The 22340-nt window shown below is 45.1% G+C and overlaps 2 protein-coding genes across 3 annotated transcripts; both read left to right on the top strand.

Moving 5' to 3' along the window:
• Positions 1-169: 169 nt before the first annotated feature.
• LOC121610497 (protein SOGA3) lies at positions 170-4795 on the top strand. Its single transcript, XM_041942639.1, has 10 exons — positions 170-913; positions 1146-1370; positions 1470-1628; positions 1976-2047; positions 2414-2733; positions 2835-2994; positions 3476-3545; positions 3746-4292; positions 4412-4541; positions 4685-4795. The coding sequence occupies exons 1-10, from the start codon at positions 170-172 to the stop codon at positions 4793-4795; spliced, it is 2538 nt and encodes an 845-aa protein (XP_041798573.1).
• Positions 4796-5929: 1134 nt separating this feature from the next.
• On the top strand, positions 5930-21036 carry soga3a (SOGA family member 3a). 2 transcript variants are annotated; one of them, XM_041942638.1, is made up of 8 exons: positions 5930-6061; positions 8083-8250; positions 13301-13603; positions 15602-16147; positions 16422-16501; positions 16743-18582; positions 19509-19544; positions 19627-19756. In XM_041942638.1, exons 3-7 carry the CDS (start codon positions 13469-13471, stop codon positions 19536-19538), a joined length of 2631 nt encoding a protein of 876 aa, XP_041798572.1. In that variant the 5' UTR covers positions 5930-6061; positions 8083-8250; positions 13301-13468; the 3' UTR covers positions 19539-19544; positions 19627-19756. The 2 variants fall into 2 exon arrangements, with proteins under 2 accessions (XP_041798572.1, XP_041798570.1); XM_041942636.1 differs by lacking the exon at positions 19509-19544 and having other exon boundaries at positions 19627-21036.
• The last annotated feature ends 1304 nt before the right edge of the window (positions 21037-22340 follow it).

Below are 22340 nucleotides of genomic sequence, written 5' to 3'. Positions count from 1 at the left end.
GCCTAATTGGTCGACCTGTAGAGGATAACCTTTTCTGACTGAGCCCTATTAGGGCTAGACTATGAATCCTTTTGTAGCCTTTCGGTCTGAAAAGTCAATTGTTTTCCAGCCGCAGGGATACTGGTGACGGGGATGGATGTTGTTGAGGATGAGCTGAGCCTCTGACACCATGATGAACCCATCCTCTGCCGACTCGCCGCGGCAGCCAGACAATAGCAGCCGGAAGCAGCAGCGGTCGTCGTCTCCGGCCGGGCTCAAAGACGGTGGATCTAAAGCTGTACAGAAGGGCAGCAACTCGTCAAAGCCCATCACGTCAAGGCAAGGAGGAGTAGGAGGGGGAGGGGGAGTGAGAAGCAGCCGAGGTCATTCTCCCGTCTCCACGGGCAGGGAGCGGCAGGCCGGAGGCGCTCCTGCCATCAGAGGCGCGGCTGCTGTCCAGGCTGCCGGTGCTGAAAGCCCGACGCTGAGCAGGCCGGCAGACAGAGGCGGCGTCCAGACACCGGAGGACACCCCCCGACTCGCCGCCGATGCATCCTCACCCTCCAGAGCGGATCCGAACCGCGTCGTCTCCGACCAGCCCTGCGCATCCAAATCCCCCAAACTGAGGAACAAAAACCCGAGAGGAGCGGAGGCCACCGCGGCGACGAGCGGCGGCAAGAAGAGCTCCAAAAGCACCGTGGGCTGCGGACCGGGTTTCTGGAAGGAGGGATGCTTGCAGTCCGAGCTAATACAGTTTCATCTGAATAAGAGCCTGGGGAAGAAAGGGACAAAGATGCAGACGAAATCAGCATCACCGCCGGCCTCAGAGCCGGAGCTGTCCCCCGAGCCCGACAGTCCACAGCCGGCTCCCCGGCCAGACCAGAGAATGCAAGAAGAGATGGAGAAGCTGGAGGATGAAAACGAGGATCTAAAGGTAAATGTTTTAGATATTATAAGCCTGACCATTTTGTCTATATATCATTTTGAGCGTGCGCAATGGTGCACCTGTTGTATTCGTTTGCAGGCTGTATAATGACAGCTGCACGTAGCTGCACGCTTTGCTTTAAAAAAGGTGCTGTGAAAAGACCCTGCTAATTTGCATTTGTGGGCCCAGGTTGAATGTAATTAACTTGTGATGCATTGTAATGGTTTCCGCCGTGCTGTAGACTGAAATCGAGGAGATGCGGGCAGAGATGGACGAGATGCGGGACACCTTCTATGAGGAAGACGCCTGCCAGCTACAGGACATGCGCAGGGAGCTGGAGAGAGCCAACAAAAACTGTCGGATCCTTCAGTACCGCCTGAAGAAGGCCGAGAGGAAGAGGCTGCGGTTCGCAGAAAGTGGCCAGGTGGATGGAGAGCTGCTCAGAAGTCTGGAGCAAGACCTGAAGGTAAGTTTTTTTTGACGGGTTGAGCATCACCCTATATTCATATATCATATTCAAGATAAAGAATTACTCTATTCCTTTCTGTCTGGGTCCCTCCCCCAGGTGGCGAAGGATGTGTCTGTGCGCCTGCACCATGAGCTGGAGAATGTGGAGGAGAAGAGGATGAAGACAGAGGAGGAGAATGAGAAGCTGAGGCAGCAGCTGATAGAGGTGGAGGTCACCAAGCAGGCCCTGCAGAATGAACTGGAGAAAGCCAGAGAGGTGAGGGGCTTATGAGAGTGTGTCCGCTGTCTGGGTCTGTGTGTTCAGGTTGACTTTGACTGGTGAGATACTCATTCATACTCATAAACACAATAAAATGAATAACAAATGTTCTTTTTGGGTTGGCTGTTTTTACTTCAGGACTACAAAATCACACTCGCACTGAGAGCACAGTGATTTGATTTTGAATATTTTACCAGAAATGTTCTTGAGGGTGACTTTAAACAGCCCTGTTTTTCCATTACTTGTCTGGGCCTTCAGTGTTCCATAAATCCAGATGATATCACTGCCTTCAGTAAGAAAACAGCGAGCTGATGATGATGATGTAACCACTGTTTTCCCTGCAGCTCTCACTGAAAAGAAAAGGAAGTAAGGATGGACAGAAAGCAGAGAGAAAGGCTCCACAGACCCCGATCGAGGTGAGTCAGCATTTATGCACATAATTAGATTCTAAAGTTCTACATTTCAATGGACATCTTTAATAATGAGGTTGTTTTGCAATGTAATTTCCAAATTAAAGCTAAATTTAATATGTAGAACTAGGCCCCAGAGAGTTTATAATGAGTGAAAGTAGCATTAAGGAAAAACACTACAGCTACAGTATGTTCAGAGGCAATGAAACTGTTTCCAGGAATGTTGACTTTTTAAAGAACACCACCAAGCTAATTAACTTACACGAGAAAAACTACATTAAAGCGAATTTCCTTTCATGTTGACTTTGTGAAAATAAATTTACAACTCAGAAGGCTGTAAGTAATGGGCAAACAAACAAACTGTCTTCACAGGAAGAAAACGATGATTTGAAATGCCAGCTGGCCTTCATCAAGGAGGAAGCCATCCTGATGAGGAAAAAAATGGCGAAGATTGACAAGGAGAAGGACCGACTGGAGCAGGAGCTGCAGAAGTACCGCTCCTTCTACGGGGACGTGGACAGCCCTCTGCCTAAAGGTGAGGCTGGAGGGCCTCCCACCACCCGCGAATCGGAGCTGAAACTCCGCTTACGCCTGGTGGAGGAGGAGGCGAACATCTTGGGGAGGAAGATTGTGGAGCTGGAGGTGGAGAACAGGGGGCTGAAGGCTGAACTGGATGACATGAGGGAGGACAGGTACTCTGCATCCGTTCATCATCAGATTTGTGATGACTAGAATAGAAAAGACGGGCTGTAAACTGCATTTCACAGCTCTCACTGCGTCTCTCCTCTCCCAGTCTGGCGGCAGCAGGAGCGGACGGCTCTGGTGCTGGAGGTCAGCAGTGCAGGGAGCAGGGCGAGGCCCTGTCGGAGCTGAGGCAGCAGCTTCAGCTGGTGGAGGACGAGGCAGAACTTCTCCGCAGGAATTTAGCAGATGTGGAAGAAGAGAACAAAAAGGTAGAAAGGCCACTTTCCTCAACAGGTCCACTGTACTGCTACTGCAAGATACAAGGACAACACTATTTATCGCTATGACTGCCATGCCATAGCTACGTCATAAATTATACTGATATAGAAATACTCCCCTTTAGTTTCTCTGCCTGGTGCTGCTATCTGCTTTGTTCAGCTTCTCTTTGAGGCCTTGTTAAAGATGGTGAAATTTAAAATATCTCCATCAAAATATCAGCTGACTGCAAATAATATATGACGTATGCTTTCTGATGTCAGAAGGCAACACAGTGCTGCTTTCGTTTCAGAGATGTAAGAAGTAATCTTTATAAGTGGCTCCTCTTTCCTTTTGTATCTGGTGCTATTATTGGTATCATCAATGTCTTTGAGGCCTTTTTATAGGTCTGTCTGTCTGAAATTCAAACGATTGAACTATTCATACTTTCAGCACTTAATGCACATGGGAATAACATCCAGTTTTCATCTTTAGGTGACAGGTGAACTCAATAAGCTGAAATACAAGGCTGGATCCCATGAAGCTGGATCGAGACATGCCGGAGGTTTGTTTTCTTTTCTTTTTCCCAGTGTCTTTCAATAACAAAACAACTGCACTGCAGACTAAGAGATATCTGTTCTGCTTCAGCTTAATAAATCTGTATCTGATGAAAAATGTGGTTCCGTAAAGCCTCCAGGAGCCGCACATTAAAGTCTCATTTGCAGAGGTGTTCCACTTTTCATTGTTGCCTTGTTTCAACCCCAGGAGGAGCTGACCCCGCTAAAGTGGAGGCCCTCCAGGAGGAGCTGAAAGCAGCTCGTCTGCAGATCAATGAACTGAGTGGCAAAGTCATGCAGCTCCAGTATGAGAACCGCGTGCTGCTGTCCAACATGCAGCGCTACGACCTGGCGTCCCACCTGGGCATCCGCGGCAGCCCCCGAGACAGTGATGCTGAGAGCGACGGGGGACGGGACGACGACACCCCCTCGGCCTCGGCTTCCTCCCCCCGCCTCCTCCCGCCCCACCGCAAGCGCGAGGGCCCTATCGGAGGGGAGAGTGACTCAGATGAGGTGAGGAACATCCGCTGCCTCACGCCGACACGCTCCCTTTACTCACCTGTAGACAGCCGTTTTTTATCCAGAAGCCTGAAGGACCGGCAGCAGATGATAGACATCCGCATCGAGGCGGAGAGGCTGGGCCGGACCATCGACAGGCTCATCACTGACACCAGCACTATCATCGCTGAGGCCCGGGTGTACGTCACCAACGGGGAGCTGTTTGCCAGGCTGGATGAGGACGAGGAAGGTGGCAGGTATAAACACATCAAATGGGTTAGGCGGTCACAGTTTTACCCCATTCAACTCACCCTTTGCTTGTTTAACTACAGTATTTTAAGTGCCATTTGAAGTCCAAACACACTCTGCTCCGCAGGATCAGAGAGCATGAGCTGCTGTATCGTATCAACGCCCAGATGAAAGCCTTCAGGAAGGAGCTGCAGAGCTTCATAGACCGGCTGGACGTCCCCAAACAGGAGGATAAACAGGCAGAGGAGCCACTTTCTGTAAGCCAATGCAAACAAATGAATGATTGACTTTAAGGACTGTAATTTTTGTCATCTCTAATATGCACTTTCCTTACCACTTGTCAATCTGCCCCTCTCTTCCTCTGCCCTCCCTGCTTTTAATTTAACTGCCATCCATCCAGATGTTTCAGCCCATTATTTTGCTGATCCTCATTCTCGTTCTGTTTTCCTCTCTCTCTTACGCCACCATTTTTAAATTGGTATTCCTTTTCACCCTGTTCTTTGTTCTGTAAAGCACACACTGAATGCCATATTATGTACATTTTCATTATTCCTTTTTTTTACTCGCTCATTTCAGTTTTGTTGTGTTGAACACGTCACAAAAGGTCACTCAAGGTACAGGTCATTATTATTTTCCACATATGATCCAAGCTGCCAGTCTACTCAGATGCTTTCAACATTTACTGGAGACCAAACACCTGGGAGCGACAGTAGAGTGTTAGGTGAGTACACCATTTAACTCTGGACGAGTCATTTTTGCCGTCAATCTAAGTTACAGTTTTGAAAATGTTGCAGTCTCGAAGGCCCTACACACCCATAGTGCACCCACACAGGCGTATTCACTTACTCTACCTAATTGGAAGCCTCTTGGCTGTGTGGGCTTGCACCAACCTTTTGACTGACATCTGTCTCACTTTTCTGTTAGTTCACACTATTTTCACTCTTAGTAGTACATAGAGATGGACATCATGTGCTTCCCTGCATAGCTCAGTCCAGTTTGACCTGAGCAGAGGTCTAATCGGCCACAGTAAATGAAAACACCTGCCTGTGTGCTTGTGGACCACATTGTTTTTAAGCTTATTTAGCAAGCTTTTAATGGGCCTGTCTCTTTGTGAGGTTTTCATGGGACAACAGCAATAACCAGATTTATGAGTGCATTGTAAATAGTGAAGTTTGCCTGATGACACACACACACAAGGGCACACTCACAATAATAACATTGACACTCACACACCATCTGGCACTGAAACCAACATTTGGCCCTTTGGCAAGTGCGTCTTGGGCAGCTATGCTGTCTTAGTCATGATAAAATGTCAACATAAGCTGTGACAAATCACCCAAACGTCCAAGGGGAATGCGATAGGAGCGTTGGCATTTTACCCACATTTAGTTATTGGTTATATGGCACTTAGAACTGTGTAAAAATGCCCATGGGTGGGTCTGAAAGATCAAGCCAAAATATGTGCTGATGGTGGATCTGTTTAACCAGCGGACCTGACCACCAGGACGGGGGCGGAACCGGTCCACTTCTTTCATCCCACCGGTGGGATGTCTTGCGTCACATATTAGGGCCAGCTGTGGAGGGGGGAGAGGGAGGAAAGGGGGGAGAGAGAGAGAAAGGAGGATTTTATTCCCGTTAATGAAAGCATCATTTCAGCTGTAGGCTGTCGCTCTCCAGTTGTTTTTAACTAAGCCACCGCATTCCAGTCCAGACTTCATGTGAGCTACTTCGTTGGCTGACATGCGGACTCTCGGACCGTAGCCTGTTAGTGGAAGAGGTAAGGCTCCGTTCATCCTCATGGCATGCGCTTCATACGGCTTCAGACAGTGGCCGACGTGGGTCAATTCACGTTGCTTTTAGCGCTCGAGCGGAACATCTGTCAAAAACACATACCAGAAAACCGTCAACATCACAGGTTTCATGTGGAAAGCTAACTGACGCATTACTGCTTAGCCTACCCCTCGTTAGCCTGCTATGTTGTGAGCAGCAACGAATTAGCCATGTGTTTTTTCAGGGCTGACGTTACACGGCTAGCTACTTGTGTTGCCTCTTGAATAGAGATGAATAACATCCCACCCCTGGTTGCTTTCCTCGTGATAGTCATCCCTGTCTCATGCTAAGATAGCGGCTGAGAAATGGTTGACGGTTGGGGGTACCTTTGTTCCGAGTGACCAAAGAGGAAAGGTAAAACTTGCTACTTTTTGTTGACAGGAAAAAAACTGTTTCGCCTTTTTTGCTAGAGTGATTGTAATGTAAAAATTAAGTCGAAATGAGTGGTTTTTGCCTCTAAAAACAGTCACGGGCAGCTGTTTTGAGTCCACCACAGCGCGGTGCGTAAATGGATTCGTTGTCATGGATACAGCGCGAGGTGGTATCCTGCGACGTAATTAGAGCAATCCGGTGTTGATTAATGGATGTCCCTGCGCTGCCTCGTCCAGACTTCAGCTATCTGGCTTTAGGAAAATAAAGTCATGGTTACAGGGGGTAAAAATACTCCCCTGCTCTTACATCAGTGCGCTCCGTGATATTTTTGGGAACTTCTCCCATTCGCGTCGGAGCGGTTACTGGGTGTCTGTGTTTGCCAGCTCTGGACTGTCGCCTCCAACGACACTGTGTAGGAGAGAGAGACGCACACGACACAGCAGCGCGTCCCGAGGTTTCGATGTAAACATGTGGAAGGAAAACAGCGAGGAGGTCTTTGAAAGATAAAAGCAGGACACTGTGGAGACTGTGGCACAGGAATGACGGCTTGACCTTGGCTCTGTGAGGATATGGAGGGGACCGCTGCGTCCAGTCCCGTCGCCTGTGTGAGCGCAGCCGTGGCTGCTGTGTGGCCGGCGGGGGACTCGGCCGGGTTTGGATAACTGATGCAGTCAGTATGCCATCAGTCAACCACTAAAAACTAATTGAGTCAGGAGATGGGACAGTGTGCTGAACTATGTCAAAAAAAATATTTCAGCTAACGCTTTACAGAGCAGAAATGGAGGCTTAAAATAGCTTGTTGATCTGCTTTCAATAATTTATCTCACTGACTTCTTACTTTTTCACGTTTTAATGCGCTGGAGGAATGTGGAGCTCGTTCATGAACGGCTCGGGGCTGCACGGTGGGGGCGGTGCTGGCGGGGGCTACGTCCCGTCTCAGGGATGGGAGTTCGTGCCGTGCTCCGGGATGGACAGGGCAGATAGAGGCAGGGGCAAAAGCCGCAGCCCGCTGAGGAGGATCTCCTCTCCGCCCACCGTCTTCAGTCAGCTCTACGAGCCACAGCTCGGTGTCTCAGCGGGGAGAGGAGAAGGTGGAGCAGGGACGCAACTTGAGGTCCTCAGGGGCCAAATGCGAGCGGCTCCCGAGCCACAGCTGCAGCAAGCACAACAGACGCGGCTTAAAAAGAAATTTGAGGAACTGAAAAAGCGCCACATACAGGATAAAGAAGAATGGATGCGCGAGAAGGAGTCATTGTTGAGAGAAGTGGCTGACATACAAGTAATTGGAAATGTTTACTACCTCTGTGGAGGCTTAATCTGTTTCTGTGTGTGTCTTATGCGCGCCTATAGTCCTCAAAAGTAGTAGTTTGTCAATGGTGCGTAAGTTCAGAGTGAATTTGTGTTTTGTGATGTCATCTCTTATATTCCCACAATATTCCTCAGGGCTTCTTATTATAAAATTGATAATTTGATCCTTCCTTCTTAGTTCTTCTCGAACTGCTTCAGTTACATCTTGTGGAAGAGGGATACTTTCAAATATGTCAGTTCATCTTGTCTTTGATTAACTAGATTGCTGCCAACGGTGTTTCCATACAGGGAGGGGAGAACAGGAGGATTCTGCTGGACCTGAAGACAGTTTTGGAAGAAGTGCAGGTGGAGGTGAAAAGAGAGGAGGAGAAGAGGAGTGAGCTGCAGCTGCAGTACACCAGAGACAGATGTGCCTGGGACTTGGAGAAGGCTGAGCTCAAATGCAGGATTGCACAGGTAACTCAGGGATGTTAATGGCAATGGTGTGTGCATGGTATTTGGGGTTTAAGATTGGTATTCAAGCTGCAAACAAAGATTTGGTTAGTTGTGGAGTTTTAGACAGTGTTTATGTATGTCAGTAGAGCAATCTACCGTATGCATTACTTTATGTATAGCTGTACATGTCTGGTGTGCTTGCTTGTGTGCGCAGGTGCATGCACAGTATGAGGCCAGTTATACAAATACAAAGTCACACTAATCTTGTTTAACAAGAATACATATGTTTCGTATTGCACATGAATGTTTTTTACTGCAATTAATATCAATCTTGTTTCTTGTGTGTATTATGTTTGTGTATATTTTTATGTTCGGTGCATGTGTGTGCATGCCTGGCCTCCAGTTTGGTGTAAATTGGGCTCGCCCCGTTTGCCACCCACATGGCAGGGTGATAAGTCACCCTGGCATACATCCAACTTGAGCCTTAGCTTAGACAAAAGATTTGCAGTGAGGAGACAAGCTCCGCTCAGCCAGACACAGACACCCAACTTGGCTTTTAAAAGCTAGCTCTAAGTAGATGAAATATTAACCCATTGTTGCCATGGACAGCTACTATTTAGAGTTTCTTAAAAAGTGGGTAGAAAATACTTAGAGTTTGCATACCAGTACCATGCTGTGTCAGGCATTGCACGGATCACTTGAAGGACCATGCATATTTATTCTTCAAAGCAATGTGGCTTTAGGGATTTAGCATTTTTTTCCCACTTAGATCAGAAGGTGGATTTATTTTTTTGCCTTATAGTAGAAGTACAAACCTGATGAGACTTGCTCAGGAAAACTTCTGATCCTGTGAACGTTGCACAGAGTTTGATTTTTCTTTGTGTTGATTGTGCATGTCTCAGTGCTCGTTTTGTATCTATTTTGTTTTCTTTTTGATGTGACAACAGTGACTGTATCTGCCAGTTGAGGCCCATATGATTCCTATCACAGACTTTAAATTGATTGGTCATGCATTCACCAATCGCACAGCTCTCCCTCGCTGTTCATCCTCTAAAGCAAGAAAAATCAAATGACTCTGACTGAAGTGATGAAGCCCAGAAATTCCATAAAGTGGTGCAGTAAATTAACAAGGTGGTGCAATGATACAGCAGAGTAGTTGGACAACCAACCACCGATGACTCACTGACACAGGAATGCAACATAGTAACATGGTTTTACCAGATCACACGCACATAACTGCCATAATGTCATTCCTTCTGTGTGAATAGATGGCACAGTGTTGCTGTTAAGCTCTTCTTCTTTGTCCTGCTGCCTCTGTGCCTTCTCACATAGTGGTTGACTGAGAGTCTTATAAAAACAGACATTTACTGTTCTGTGTTTGTGAAGCCCAGTGTGGCAGAGGGAAAAAGAGGCTTACTGCAGGAGGTTATACCATAATACACACGCACACACACACACACACACACACGCACACACACACACACACACACACACACAAAAGGTGCTAATGTGCCTGTCAGATATCAGTGTAAGAGGCAGCTGAGTTACCTGCCACTTCTGAAAACATTGCCACTCTGGAGAATCAGGGAACTTTGGTTGATTTATTTGGGACAAGAGAAATGTCTTAATGTTTCATATCTTTATATATTTGCATATTTGTAAAGTGTAAGTACAAGATAAATGCAGGCATTTCTATATTGATTGCACAAACAGACCAAGGGAAATGTGACTTGGAATTAAGCCATACTGGGCTGGCTTAGCCCCATTGTAAAAGTTGTTTTGTCTTGATGCCACATCCTGCCACAGTTTATAGTTTTGGGTACATGTTTACCAAGTGCTAATCTAGGCTTGCTCATCGGGTTAAAAATACGTCAAGCCAAGTTTCCAGAAATCATTTGCAGCTCAGTAATCAAATGACTAATTTACAGACTCCTAAATTCCTTGTTTCCCTGATGGGCAATAAATTTGTAACAGGTCTGTAACCAAATTTTGGTCTGTTTTTAGTTCAAGAAGGTGGCATTCAATTTAGTAATTTAGTTGTTAATCTTTGACAAACTTGTTGAAATCATGTTTTTTATAATCCATGCAATTGACTCTTTATTCTTCATTCGCAACCAGGCTAAATAATAGAAAAGAATGCATGCTGGTGTAACTTTCTGAACTATTTCAACATGGGTGAGAAACTCTGGTAATTTTCCACATGTGCAGAGGAGATCCCATTTTTAGCTCTGACATAGAGTGAAAGCAGAGGCTCTTATGAAGGCAGCAGGTTGTTTGGAGAGTAAGAATGATTTAGTTTTTATTTCAGAGAAGAGCCTTTTGATGCAGTCAACTGAATGAGTCAGAAAGGTGGGCTCAACTGAATAATTCCTTGCATTTTTCGCCGATAAACGTGTTAGTATTCCACTGCTAGCAGGACAGCTAACTTTTGTTCATTCATTATTCAACTTTGTAGAAAGACTTTGAAAGCTTTATCACAGAATTAGAGGGAGGCGGCCAGAATACTGTAGAGGATTATCCAATCAGCCAAGTGGATTGTACTAGTAAGGAATGTTAGTGAATGGAAGAAGTGATGCATACTTAAGGACCTGGGTCCAGTGAGTTGGAATTTTGAGGCTTCACTTAAGTGAAGCCTTAAGTGAAATAGCACTTGCACGTTGTCATGGTGTCCTTATCTGTACTTAACCAGGAGAGTGTGCTTAAATTCACAGGCTAAACTCCTGTGTATACTTTAGAAATGAAGTTTAATTCATAAAATGTCCACATCTTACATTTTTGTCCATATTTTTAGCTATAGTTAGCAACAGGTTTTATCCTTCCGTCATTTGACTGGTCAAAGCTCTGTAGCTACCAACAGTGTAGCCATATCATTATGTCATTTTTAATTTGGCTTAGTTGATGCTGCATATAATCTATTTTCCATACCAGAGATTTTGAGTTCCTATCACTAGTTAATTAAGCATCAACACATCTTATCAGCAGTTGCATGCCTGTTCTACTCTTGAGATGTTAATCACACACCTTTCTGCACAGTCGGCTATGGCTGTGAATGTGGGTACTGTATGTTGTTTCCACATCCTTTTTGGGCACTTCGACCACCAAATACCAAGCAAGCATCCAAGGTCCCAGGCAGAGGTCTTAGGCCGGATATTTCCAGGCATATTTCTCCGCATGCCACTGATTTATGAAAGCTGCTGGCAGCTAGAAGACATCTCACTCTGCCTTAGCAGCCAACTCCCCCTCCTCCCTTTACCTCGTCTCCCCACCTCCCCTAGGAATGTGACATTGTACAAGGCTCTGTGTCCGCTATTTATAGTGGGTCACCGTGGTGACACAGTTACCTTCATATACCCTGTGCCATGCAGTGACAGACGGGGTGTCCAAGGGTAGCAGGGGATGGCTCCTCGAGACTGATTTTAAGTTGCTTGTGTGTGAACGAGTGTGTTTTCCCTCAGCTGCCTTTAATGATGTTTACCTGTGTCCATGTCTGCATGTAGATATTTTTGCATGTATTCCACCAGAGTTTCCTTTAATTAGATAGTTTTCTCTGATGTCCCAATCAATGAAAAACTGTCTTCAGCTCTTGTATTGTGATTCCAACCATCTTGTTTTTGCACTTTCACTATTTGTTTACATTCGAATGTTTAAATAGACTGTGGACAGCACCCATCATCATCCGCCTGTAATTGTGGAGAACTTTGAGAAGAGCCACAGGCAGACAGAATGGGTTGACTTGTTTTCCTACACCATAATTTCATGACCCCAGGCCACAGGCAGAAATAGCACCATGACCGAGGCTTGTAAGAAGGCTTTGGTCGCTGTCTGTGACTGAACACTGAAATAACACACTCAGGCATGCTCGTATGCATTCTCTCCCTCTTTCTTAACACACACACACACACACACACACAACACACAAACACACACACACTGCGGCACAAGCATACATGCACATGCAGAGGCGTTGTCTTGGGCTCTTTCCAGCTCCAAAGCCAGAACTTCCCTTTTTAAGAGCGACAAAAATGCACATATTTACCACAGGACATACAGATCTAAAACTCACCCTCATTCTTAAAGACTTCAAAAGAGGAAAGCCCCTAAGTCAGATAATTCCTCCGTCTTACAGTATCTCCTTGTTGGAGTACATTTCAGATTAGTTTTCCCAGCACCATTATCTTTTCTAGAGGCACAAATCAGACCACCAAGGCTTAAATCTTTAATGTCATCAAAGGCAGTCAGCTTTTTTTTACGATCTTTTCTTTATTTTAGACTATGAACTCTGACTTAGAAATGCAATCTGAAGTGGGGCATCGTTTTGCAACATTTCTTATTCATTCATAGTACAGTGACCACATGTTACTGGCTTAAGGTTTTGGCCCCAACGCAATGAAATTCACAGGGGAAATGCCCAGGGTATTTTACTTGAAAAGGGCATTGAATAGGGACACTCAGTAATCTCATTTAAACAAATATGTCCAAATGAACCCAATAAAATTGGCATTTTTGTTATGTGAGTGTTGAAAGAAATCACAAGTTTAGCCTTGTTCATGTTGAGAGATCCTCTTTGTATGAATCTGTGTTTCTCTAAAGAGTATCGTTTGACTGAGGCCACATGCATCCTCTGCAGACATTTCACTGTGCCTGAATCTGCCATATCCTGCACTGTATCCTGTGTTAGTGACATACTGTAGAAAAGAGACCTGAACCCTGAACCCATGAACCCAGTGTGTGAGTTCTTACAGGATATTTCATCTTTCAATCTTGTCTCTTTTTTCCCTCTTCCATCCTCTGAACCCACTCACACTCGTCCCCATGGTGCATTATTCCCCCACTTTCTCCACCTTCTCTTCCTGCCACTCCTTCATTCCCTTAATTCCACTTTTAACAATTTCTCTCACTCCTGCCTCTTGTCATCTGACTCTCATTCCTTTTCTCCAACTGCAATTTATCCTTTATCACCACTGACCGTGTTCTCCATTGACTCTCCCACTCTTTCCCTTCCCATCTCCCTGCTCCCTTTTCTCTCCTCCTCTGTGCCCTCTGCACTTCCTGTCTTTTTCTTTCTCTTCAGTTGGAGGCTAGAGAGAGTGCCGGGTTGATCAGTGGAGGAGTCCAGGCAGCAGCAGGTCCTGGCTCTGTGGCATCACAAAGCGCCACAGAACAGCACAGCGAGACCTCGACGCTCCGCCGGGAGAGGGAAGAGCAGCGGAGGCTCCTGGCGGACACACACTCGACAGCCATGGACCTGCGCTGTCGCCTGGAGCACAATGAGAGGGACTGGTCAAGGGAGAAAGCCGAGCTGCTGGAGAGGTTTGACGTGGAGAGGAGGGAGTGGGAGAGCCAGCTGAAGGATATGCAGAAGAAAATAGAAGAGGTAAGATGCTCTTAGTGTGTGCCTGAATGAAAATATTTCTGCATATTTGTCAAGGTTTAATTATTTGGTTTTAGGTTAAGGTTGGATTTGGGTAAAAGTGATATCTACATTCTCTACATGTATGATATATGGCGTCCTATGTACTGAGCAACTGCAGTATGTAACTTTTTCCTCCTACACATCCTGTTCACCGTCAGCAATGTGAAAACAATATCCCTCATCAGTGCAGCTGCAGATAGATAGATAGATAGATAGATAGAGACTTTATTCAGCTCCAAAGTATGAAGAAAGGAAGGAGTGGAAAGAGGAGGGTGAGGGTTCTGCTATTTCTCTGATCTCTGCACACTGAGACAGAGGGAGTGATTGAGACCGTGTATGACCTGGAGTGATGTACACAGAGAAGCTGGCATGCAACAGAAAGACATTGTAATGGTAAAATAGTCTCCTCCGTAGTTGGCTGTAATCTGTGACAGTCAAAAGACCAAAACAGAAATATCGGTATGGTACCATCTTTATGAATGAATATAAACTTAAGCAAAGTCTTAGTCTTTTCATGTTTAGAATTATTCCTGATCATGTCAGTTAGGGCTAACTAAATATTAGATCTGTTTTAGTTTTAGTTTGTATACTTTAGCAGAATTGTGCTAGGGGAATATCAGAAACACAGCTGAAACAACTAGTCAATTAATTGATTGAACAAAAAGTAATCTAAAGCAGCTTTGATATTGTCGTCTTTATTCAAACAAAAATGCCAAAAATTGGCCTGTTTCAGTCTCTCAAATGATGATTTGCTACTACATGATAGTAAATCTTTTCAGTTGTTTTCGGACAAAACAAACAATTGAAAGACTTAACCCTGCGCTCTAACTTGTGCATTTTCCATTATTTTATAGAGCAAACCGTCAATCACTTCATTGATCAAGTATGAAACAGATTTATTGATAAGGAAAATAAATGTTAGTTGCTGCCCTAATGGGAAAGTGGAACTTTTTCAGCTGGTTGGGTTAAAAAGGAGGAGTTTTATGAGATTTAGTGGATAAGAAAGTGTAACAGGAGAGGACAGGTCAGATAGGGAAGTAATTCAGAGCAAATTAATGGGCCTGAGGGAGAGGGACAAACGTAAAGAATAATATAGTTTAGCATGGGTGGTGACAAAGCCTGAGTCAAAATCTGACATGCCCAGAGGAGCAGATTAGTGTTTTTAATGAGGGAAGCAAAAGTAGTTGGACAGAGTGCGAATGCACTGGAACAATTTGCTTTGAAAAGAACATGTGGCTCTCATTTGCCCCTCTGAGAGCAGAAAATGAGAGAGGAAAATAGCAGAGGAATAAAGCAGGCTAAAAGGCAGTAGTCCCATCTAGACATTGCGTGATGGGAAGGGAGCCCAGTCAACATGAAATAGTTGCTATTTTGGGATTCATGGCAGGAGACCAGAGGTTATCCAATTTTATTTGAACGAATTCTTTGAATGCTTTTTTAAATCCTCTGTAGTCTAAATATGCTCATAGGATTCGTTGCTATGCTGTTTTGCCATCATTCTATATAGTTTGTGATTATGCAGGAGCAATGCAGGACATACAGTTTAATACATTATGCCATTGACATTCATTATGTTGTGAAATCCTTTCATTCTTGACCCATCCTCTTTATTTCATTCTAAGCATCCAGTGAGAGGAAAGTAGTTGCCAAAAGTACAGTCAAATTGTAGGATCATAATGAATGCCCCTCTGAACACAACACTGAAGTAGGTCTACCTTTCAATATACAGTAATGACACAATAATACTATTAGATAAATCAAACTATTTATTTTGGGTGTATAATTGGTGTATTTGAATTTGCGATTTGAATAAAATTGTTGATTTTATGTAATGTATTATTACTGTTGCTCAATTATTGCAAAATCTAATGTTGAAATGAACCTTTAAAGAATCAATTTCAAACTACAATAAGACAACATTTGCTTCATTCATCCTCTATTCCTTCTTTCTTTTTCTAGCTGTACTGTGAAGTGAGGGCCAAGCGAGAGGGGACCAGACTGGACAGCAGGAGGCAGGACAACGATGATGTCGTACAGAGGCTCAGCATACGCTCGACCAGCACTGGCTCCAGCCTGCTCAGTGACAACTGCAGCAGCCAGTCAGAACCGATCAGTTCACCTCTATCTGGGTTTGGTCGCAACAGAAACGTCACTGGTTGTGTTGGCACAGATACTCACCACTCCACCTGCTTCCAAACAGACAGCCTCTGTGAATATAATGTTGGTGGTCAGTTCACTCTCAATGACCTTTCACAACTTGAGCTGGTGGATGAGTTGAGATCCAGAGGCACTTGGCAGCAAGACTCAGTCACTGATAGCAAGGAAGCTGTGGATACAACAGAGCTGGATGCTATTTTTCACAGAGCTCCTGGATGTGGAGTGCCACAGAAAAATGTCTCTAAAGATAGTGAAAAAAACGTCCATGTTAGCCCTCGAGAAAGTCCTCTCTGGTCAGAGCGGAGTTACGGCAGCGAAAAGAAGAAGAACACCACTGCTCTCAATGCTGTGAGTGTTTCAAACTATTTTTATGTTTGCTAAAACACGATTTATATACAATACTTGGTTTGGCTCATTTTCTACCCTGTCTTTGCTTTTGCATTACAAACTGTTTGATCATCAGTAGTTCTGTACTGTCTCCTGTCTTTGTCATTCCTCGGTTTATTTCAACACATAATCCTGTTTATCTATGTCAGTTTTAAGTTTTATCTGTATAGTACTTCAGCAACACAGTGTCCAGCATGTCTCATTGTATCTCTGTCTCCCCTTCTCTGTGTCTCAGGCTCTGAAGGAGATAGCCCGTGTAAGTGAGGAGCTTTGTAGCTACCAGGATGAGATTAGAAAGAGAAGCGCGGATAGAAGGTAAATAAATCCTTTTGCTATGTTAACCTCTTGGCGCCAACATGGAAATATGATAATCACTATGTCTGTCATGTCTTGATGCGATGATTGTGTACTTCATCTCATCATTTGCCATGTTTGCTTCAGTGCTGTAAATGAAAACTAGTCCCAAATGGGATTATTTAGACATGAGCTGTAAATGACAGACAGTGATTATATATGTGAGTGGAGTAAATGAATTTTATTTTTTAATTTCCTTCAGGAATCGATCTGAATCCCTGCCCCAACCTGAGGAGAGCGAGATGCCATTTGGCCATGATAAAGCCCGACTGGAGGTAGATGAAGCCCCATGTGACCTCATACAGATTTACGATGACCTTCGGGCCTTGGCAAGGGACAACTGGATCACCTTGTCACCAGATAACACCTGGCGGGCCACCAGAGGGCCGAGCAAATCCCAGAGAGCAAACACCCCTGATCCAGACAGAGGCACAATGACAGGCTCTGGAGTACTCTCTGAGATTGGTACAGCAGTTCCACCCATCCCTCCCCGCATCTCCTCCTGGAATCTGTGTGCCCCCACCCATCCAGACACAGAGCTCCACATCCCTGATTCCCCTATGACGACAATGAGGAAGTGCCATAGCCCCTGTGTTCTGGTGGATAGAAAGTGTAGCAGTCCATCTATTGTCAGGAAGTTCGGGGCCATGCTACAAGAAAATGAAGGAAAGGTTTTAGTGGATGGTGTGGTAGCATCGTGCTCTGTGCCTACTAACTCTAAATGTAATATTGGCTGCTGCCACAACCGCTGGTCCTGCGATGCAAGCAAGTTCACCAACAGTAAGTTGTCTACACACGGGACTGTCCAGAAAAGCTTCTCTGAGGTCAACATATTGACTGCTGGAAAAGACTTGCGCTCAGAGTACAGCCCTGGTCTTGGAGACTTAAAAGAGCTACAAATACCACCGATTGTCAAAGAATTACCTGTAGATTTGCTCTTGTCCTCGCTTGAAATATCACCTACCAGCCTCAAGCTCCAGGGCTCCAGAAGAAACATAATGCTGGAACAAAAAACAGCTGAGTTCAACAGAACTTTGTTTCAGGCTGAGATGGGTCGTGGCGTACAGGAACAGGACAGCACTACAGTAACAGATGCCTACGCTGTGGGTTGCCAGCCGGTTTTTTCAGCAACTTGTGCGTCAGATGAGCTCTTACCTCCCAGAGAGAAAACATTTCAGCCACATTGTACTGATGTCACCACCAGCGTCGTAGGTGTGCATCCTGAAGTCACATTGTCTCCCTCCACCTCGGATTCCACAATTCACGAGGTCCAATCAAGGCGAATGACATGTGGTCCTGAAGGTCAAGAGGTCAGAATGAACCTTTCGTCCGAACAGCCACACACTGGACACAGGGAGGCAGCCACCATAAGCTTTCAGAGTCCTGCACACCATTCTGAGGTCAAGCACAAAATTCAAACAGCAAGCAGCCCTTCCAGGAAAACACAACACAGAGCGGCCACAGAAGCTCTCTTTTCTGAGCCTGTCTTGCCTACAAATACCCAGCCAGGTCAGAATGTGGACAGTTTCAGCTCCAAGAATGAGAATCCCAGTGGAGCAAAGGCTCAGCCAGCCAGAGTCGGTGTCTCACTCCAGCAGCCGCCTGCTGAGAACAAACAAAGACAGATGACACAGCCAGGGCACCAGGCACAGCAAAGGCATGTGTCTGCTCCTCATTCCCAGTCTGACTCCTCCAGACCTGGGCCTCGAATGATGAATGACCATCCCTGGAAGCCTCTCACTCTGGCTGCGTACCCACGTCCCGAGGGTTCCAGGTCCAACTATGGGGCAGTGGAGAGGATTCTGAAGAATTATGAGAGTGCAGCTCGGGCTCAACAGAACCAGAGCCAGCAGGACGAGGTATCTTCAAGTCCTAACATCAGTGTCAGGCAGGAGGAGATCGTCACAGAACTGGACATGCTGGACATGGACCCTCTGCCCTTACCTCCCACTCTGAGACACACACAGACCCCTCACACCACACATGCACAGCTCAGCAGCCACAGTGCCATGAGTGTGAAAGAGATACATCTATCTGTGCAGGTGAGTAGAGTCTGACATGTAGGGTCTGTATTCACATCTCCACATGTACAGGAAGTGCCTGTCTTGCCACTCAGCAGGTGTGCCCTTCACTGTGCAGATGTTAGCATTTAGAAGCATTCTGTTGGAATAAAATGTGTAGTACGCATTTTGTTTGGACTAAAATACAGTAAGTCAAACTATGTTTTCAAGGCCACTCTCACTTGTGGACCTGGATGGACTTGTGCACTTTGTTCTGTTTTAATTCCATTCTGAAACGCTAAGCACTAGTTGCCCTTGACTGAGGACAGCTCCGGTGGGAATGTTGTTTATTTCTGGTATGTGCTAAGAGACAGAAGCAGGCCAGAGCCTCCATTATAATCTGGGCATCTGGGCCATTCCATTGCTTGAAGGCTCCTAACAAAAGGAAATGGTGGTGTGGCATATAAAGATTAAACTTGGCAGGAGGTCTATCATGCTTATCATCTCGTCTGTCATCCTTCAGTCCTTCCGCGGGGCCTCGTAGTGGTGTTTTTCTGGTCTTTGTGTCATAATTACAGAAGTATCTGCAGGAAGCCAGCTGACTAAATGCCCTTGGCAGAGTACAGAAATGAAAAAGCTGAAGTGATTACGCTGCTCTAAAGTCGTGCAAATGTTAAAGAAATTGTGGGAGCGATTATCAGGACAATTTTATTTGACCTCTTGAAAAGAATGTAATTAGAGGCACCACTTTAATTTAACCTCAACCAAAGGAGCACTGTCCAAAATAAAATGCTAAAGCTTCTGAAGTTTTGGTAAGTGGCAGCAGAACTGCAGCATGTGCCAGGTATTTCAGCTCAGATGATTTTCTCTGGAGCAAATGGAATAAGATCTCCCTGCATGACCTTTCCACATGAGCGTGCTGAATTTATTAGTGTTCCTGCTTGAAATATGCCTGTTGTTTCCCCCAGGGTCAAGAAGACTACAGATGGAACACGTGACAAAATGTAAAGTATCTGAGTGTGTGAATTTGATTGTTGATAGAGCGGTGTGATAATCCTAAATGGTAATTCATTTGTTATTCCACAGGACGAGTCCTCTGTCTCCTCTTCTTCCATCCAGAAGAACTTCTCGAGGCCTGCCCGTCCAGCCAACCGACGCCTCCCCTCCCGATGGGCCAGCCGCTCCCCCACGTCCTCCTCCTCCACCTCCTCCTCCCCCTCTACCACCCCTGTCGTGCCTCCATCCTTCCCCCTCCAGAAACACACTTCCTCCTTCACCTACTCACATGCCTTTCACATAGAGACAGTCATCATTTGATCTCCACCTCACTGTGTGACTGAACCAACAAGAAGCCTTCAGTGATAACCTCTAAGCACTGAACACTTCTGTTTTGTTGCTGTTGTACATACATACCAAACCCAGACTGCTTCTCCACTCCTACAGACTCAGAAGTGCTTTTAGCTGTGAGTTCACCAGCTCACCTTTAGAATGTATGTGGCATCCAGTGGAGCCTAACTGACCAAGGAAGACAGGAAAATGATCCGAAGCAGCTTCACGTATTCAGCAGTGTGCTCCATATAACCTGCCAGGCATCATGCGTAGCCTCAGACGACAGTGAAAATATCACTTTTCAAGGAATGATCGCATCCAATGCGTCATTCGTTCATGCCAACCATCGGAATGGATATCCTATGCTCAGGTCTGGATTTTAGCCTTGACTAGTGTAGCCTTGCAGATCTACCAACAGCAGACCCTTCACTAACTCCCTCTATTTACTCTATTTACACCCTAAAAGTGATAGTAGCGCATATTCAAATGATCTAAAAACTTCCAGCCAAATGAAATCCAGAGTAATGTATTTGATATGTACTGTATTTTGTATTTTGTGTGCAACATGTTTTGTGTGCGTTTTGCACAAAATATGATGTTACATACACAATATGAAGCATCGCGTAAGATTCTGAGTTGAAAGCAGTGGAGCAGAGATTTCTCCCCTAGTGTTGCTCTCAGTGTGCTGAATGAAGCAGTGTTGGTTTTCTGCCTTCTTCCCACACTACATGCCTGGACTGTACCTTGCCTGTGACTAAAACATTTTGCTTTATGACTCGCTTTACATTTTACATGATTACAGTAACGCAAAAATGTGAATGTGAGTTCCTTTTTTTATAACTTTGTACCAAAGGCTGGTTTCTTTATATGCATTTTCCTGATTTGAAAATTAAATGCGTTGTTTGTAACGGCATTTACTTTTTCCGTCCACCCATTGATGATGTTTTCCAATGAAAATGTATGTTAAACATCATTTACGAGAGCCTGCTTTTGTGCATAACATAAATAACGAAGCTTATGAAAAAACTTTCAAAGCCTTTTTTCTACCTTTACTAATTCTGAATGGTCACATATCAGGACATTATTCAGCTTTTTGGATCAAAGTGGTGAATCATATCATGATGAAGGTGATGCCTTTGCTGTTCTTTTTGTGTAATAAACATAAGGACTAAATGATTTCTTCTTTTTTCACATGACATACCATTTGTATTATACTGCATGTGACTTTGTTGTATAGCACTGACTGACTCATTCATGGCAACTATACACAGTGTATTTATAAAGTGCCATTTCAGATGTTGAACAGCCTCGTAGACAAACCCTTTTAGTCTTCTTTAACCTCTACTTTATTATTTTCTCCAATAATTTAGTTCACAAACTACAAGCTAAGCCGGCCTTGCCACTGCAGTCGTCATGCTCCAGTCGAGGCCTCTTCAATCCTTAGCCTGCAGGAGGGGCAGTAATTTAACAAGGTCTGAATCTGTCAAGAATTGCTCAGAAGTCTTTTTGTGACAGCGTTCAGTGGAGCCCGAGGTGACCGTTCAACTCACAGATGAAGCACCAGAACCAAACGACTGTCTGGCTCCTTCAATCTTGTTGACTGACGTCTTTGGCCACACTGTGATCTCTTCCTCTGAGTGATGACTGCAGAGCTACACGGCAGCAGCAGATGAGCCGTCCATTACTCTGACAGTGTGGCTGTTTGTCCTCGTGCTAATGTTTGTGTACAGCGTGCATGTATTCCTCCGTAAATGTGTAACGCATTCCTTTCTCTGGATGATTTTGTTGGTAAGGTGCTGTGATGAGCTAAACTCACCACCTCACTTCCCACCTTTTTGCTTGCCTACATGAAAACATCTGGATTATTTCATATTTCTGCTGCACTGTCTGGTAAATGATCAGTTTTGTGCCTTTTCACACACGCACATGTGCCCATTCACTTATATAAACACACAAAGGCACACTCGCGAATGCGCATGCACACAACCATATAGAACCTTGGCCCTTAGGGAGACGGACACCTAACCCCTCACCCTGAAACCTGGTACCTTAGGCTGACTGAAATAACAGGTGCGACAATGTTACGGTGCCAGAAATCCTACCCCGGCGCTGATATAAATATAAATATTGTCATCCTTTCCTGATGGCCAGAGTAGCACTGTGTTGGCTGTCTCACCCTGCTTTCCTGTGTCAAGGTTGGGCAGGAGTGTAGATTCCCAGTACTGGCCTGTGCTCAAGTCTTGGAGGTTTCCAGATGCTGAAACCATTATATAACCAGTACTAACTGTTTTGGCTCCTGTGCCGCTTAAAACACAATAACACTGGAAAGAATTTATGGAACAATCCGTATTTTATAATGCAAAGACAGAGTGAGTCATCAAGTGTAGACACAGCAGCTTCTTCAAACAGTCTATTGATTATTTTACCAATAGTTAGGACAGGACATTTTTCCAGAGCACCTGCATTCACAT

The sequence above is a fragment of the Chelmon rostratus genome, chromosome 8 (genome assembly GCF_017976325.1).
Source record: "Chelmon rostratus isolate fCheRos1 chromosome 8, fCheRos1.pri, whole genome shotgun sequence".
Lineage (NCBI taxonomy): Eukaryota > Metazoa > Chordata > Actinopteri > Chaetodontiformes > Chaetodontidae > Chelmon > Chelmon rostratus.
Note: the sequence above shows the minus strand (reverse complement) of the source record. Positions and strands in the feature narration are given on the sequence as shown.

Coding starts and splice junctions, on each gene's coding strand:
- LOC121610497 (XM_041942639.1), top strand. CDS start 170: ATGATGAACCCATCCTCTGCCGACTCGCCGCGGCAGCCAGACAATAGC. Junction 1,371..1,469: donor GTCTGGAGCAAGACCTGAAG/GTAAGTTTTTTT, acceptor TCCCTCCCCCAG/GTGGCGAAGGATGTGTCTGT. Junction 1,629..1,975: donor AACTGGAGAAAGCCAGAGAG/GTGAGGGGCTTA, acceptor TTTTCCCTGCAG/CTCTCACTGAAAAGAAAAGG.
- soga3a (XM_041942636.1), top strand. CDS start 13,469: ATGGACCTGCGCTGTCGCCTGGAGCACAATGAGAGGGACTGGTCAAGG. Junction 16,148..16,421: donor ACACCACTGCTCTCAATGCT/GTGAGTGTTTCA, acceptor TCTGTGTCTCAG/GCTCTGAAGGAGATAGCCCG. Junction 18,583..19,626: donor AGATACATCTATCTGTGCAG/GTGAGTAGAGTC, acceptor GTTATTCCACAG/GACGAGTCCTCTGTCTCCTC.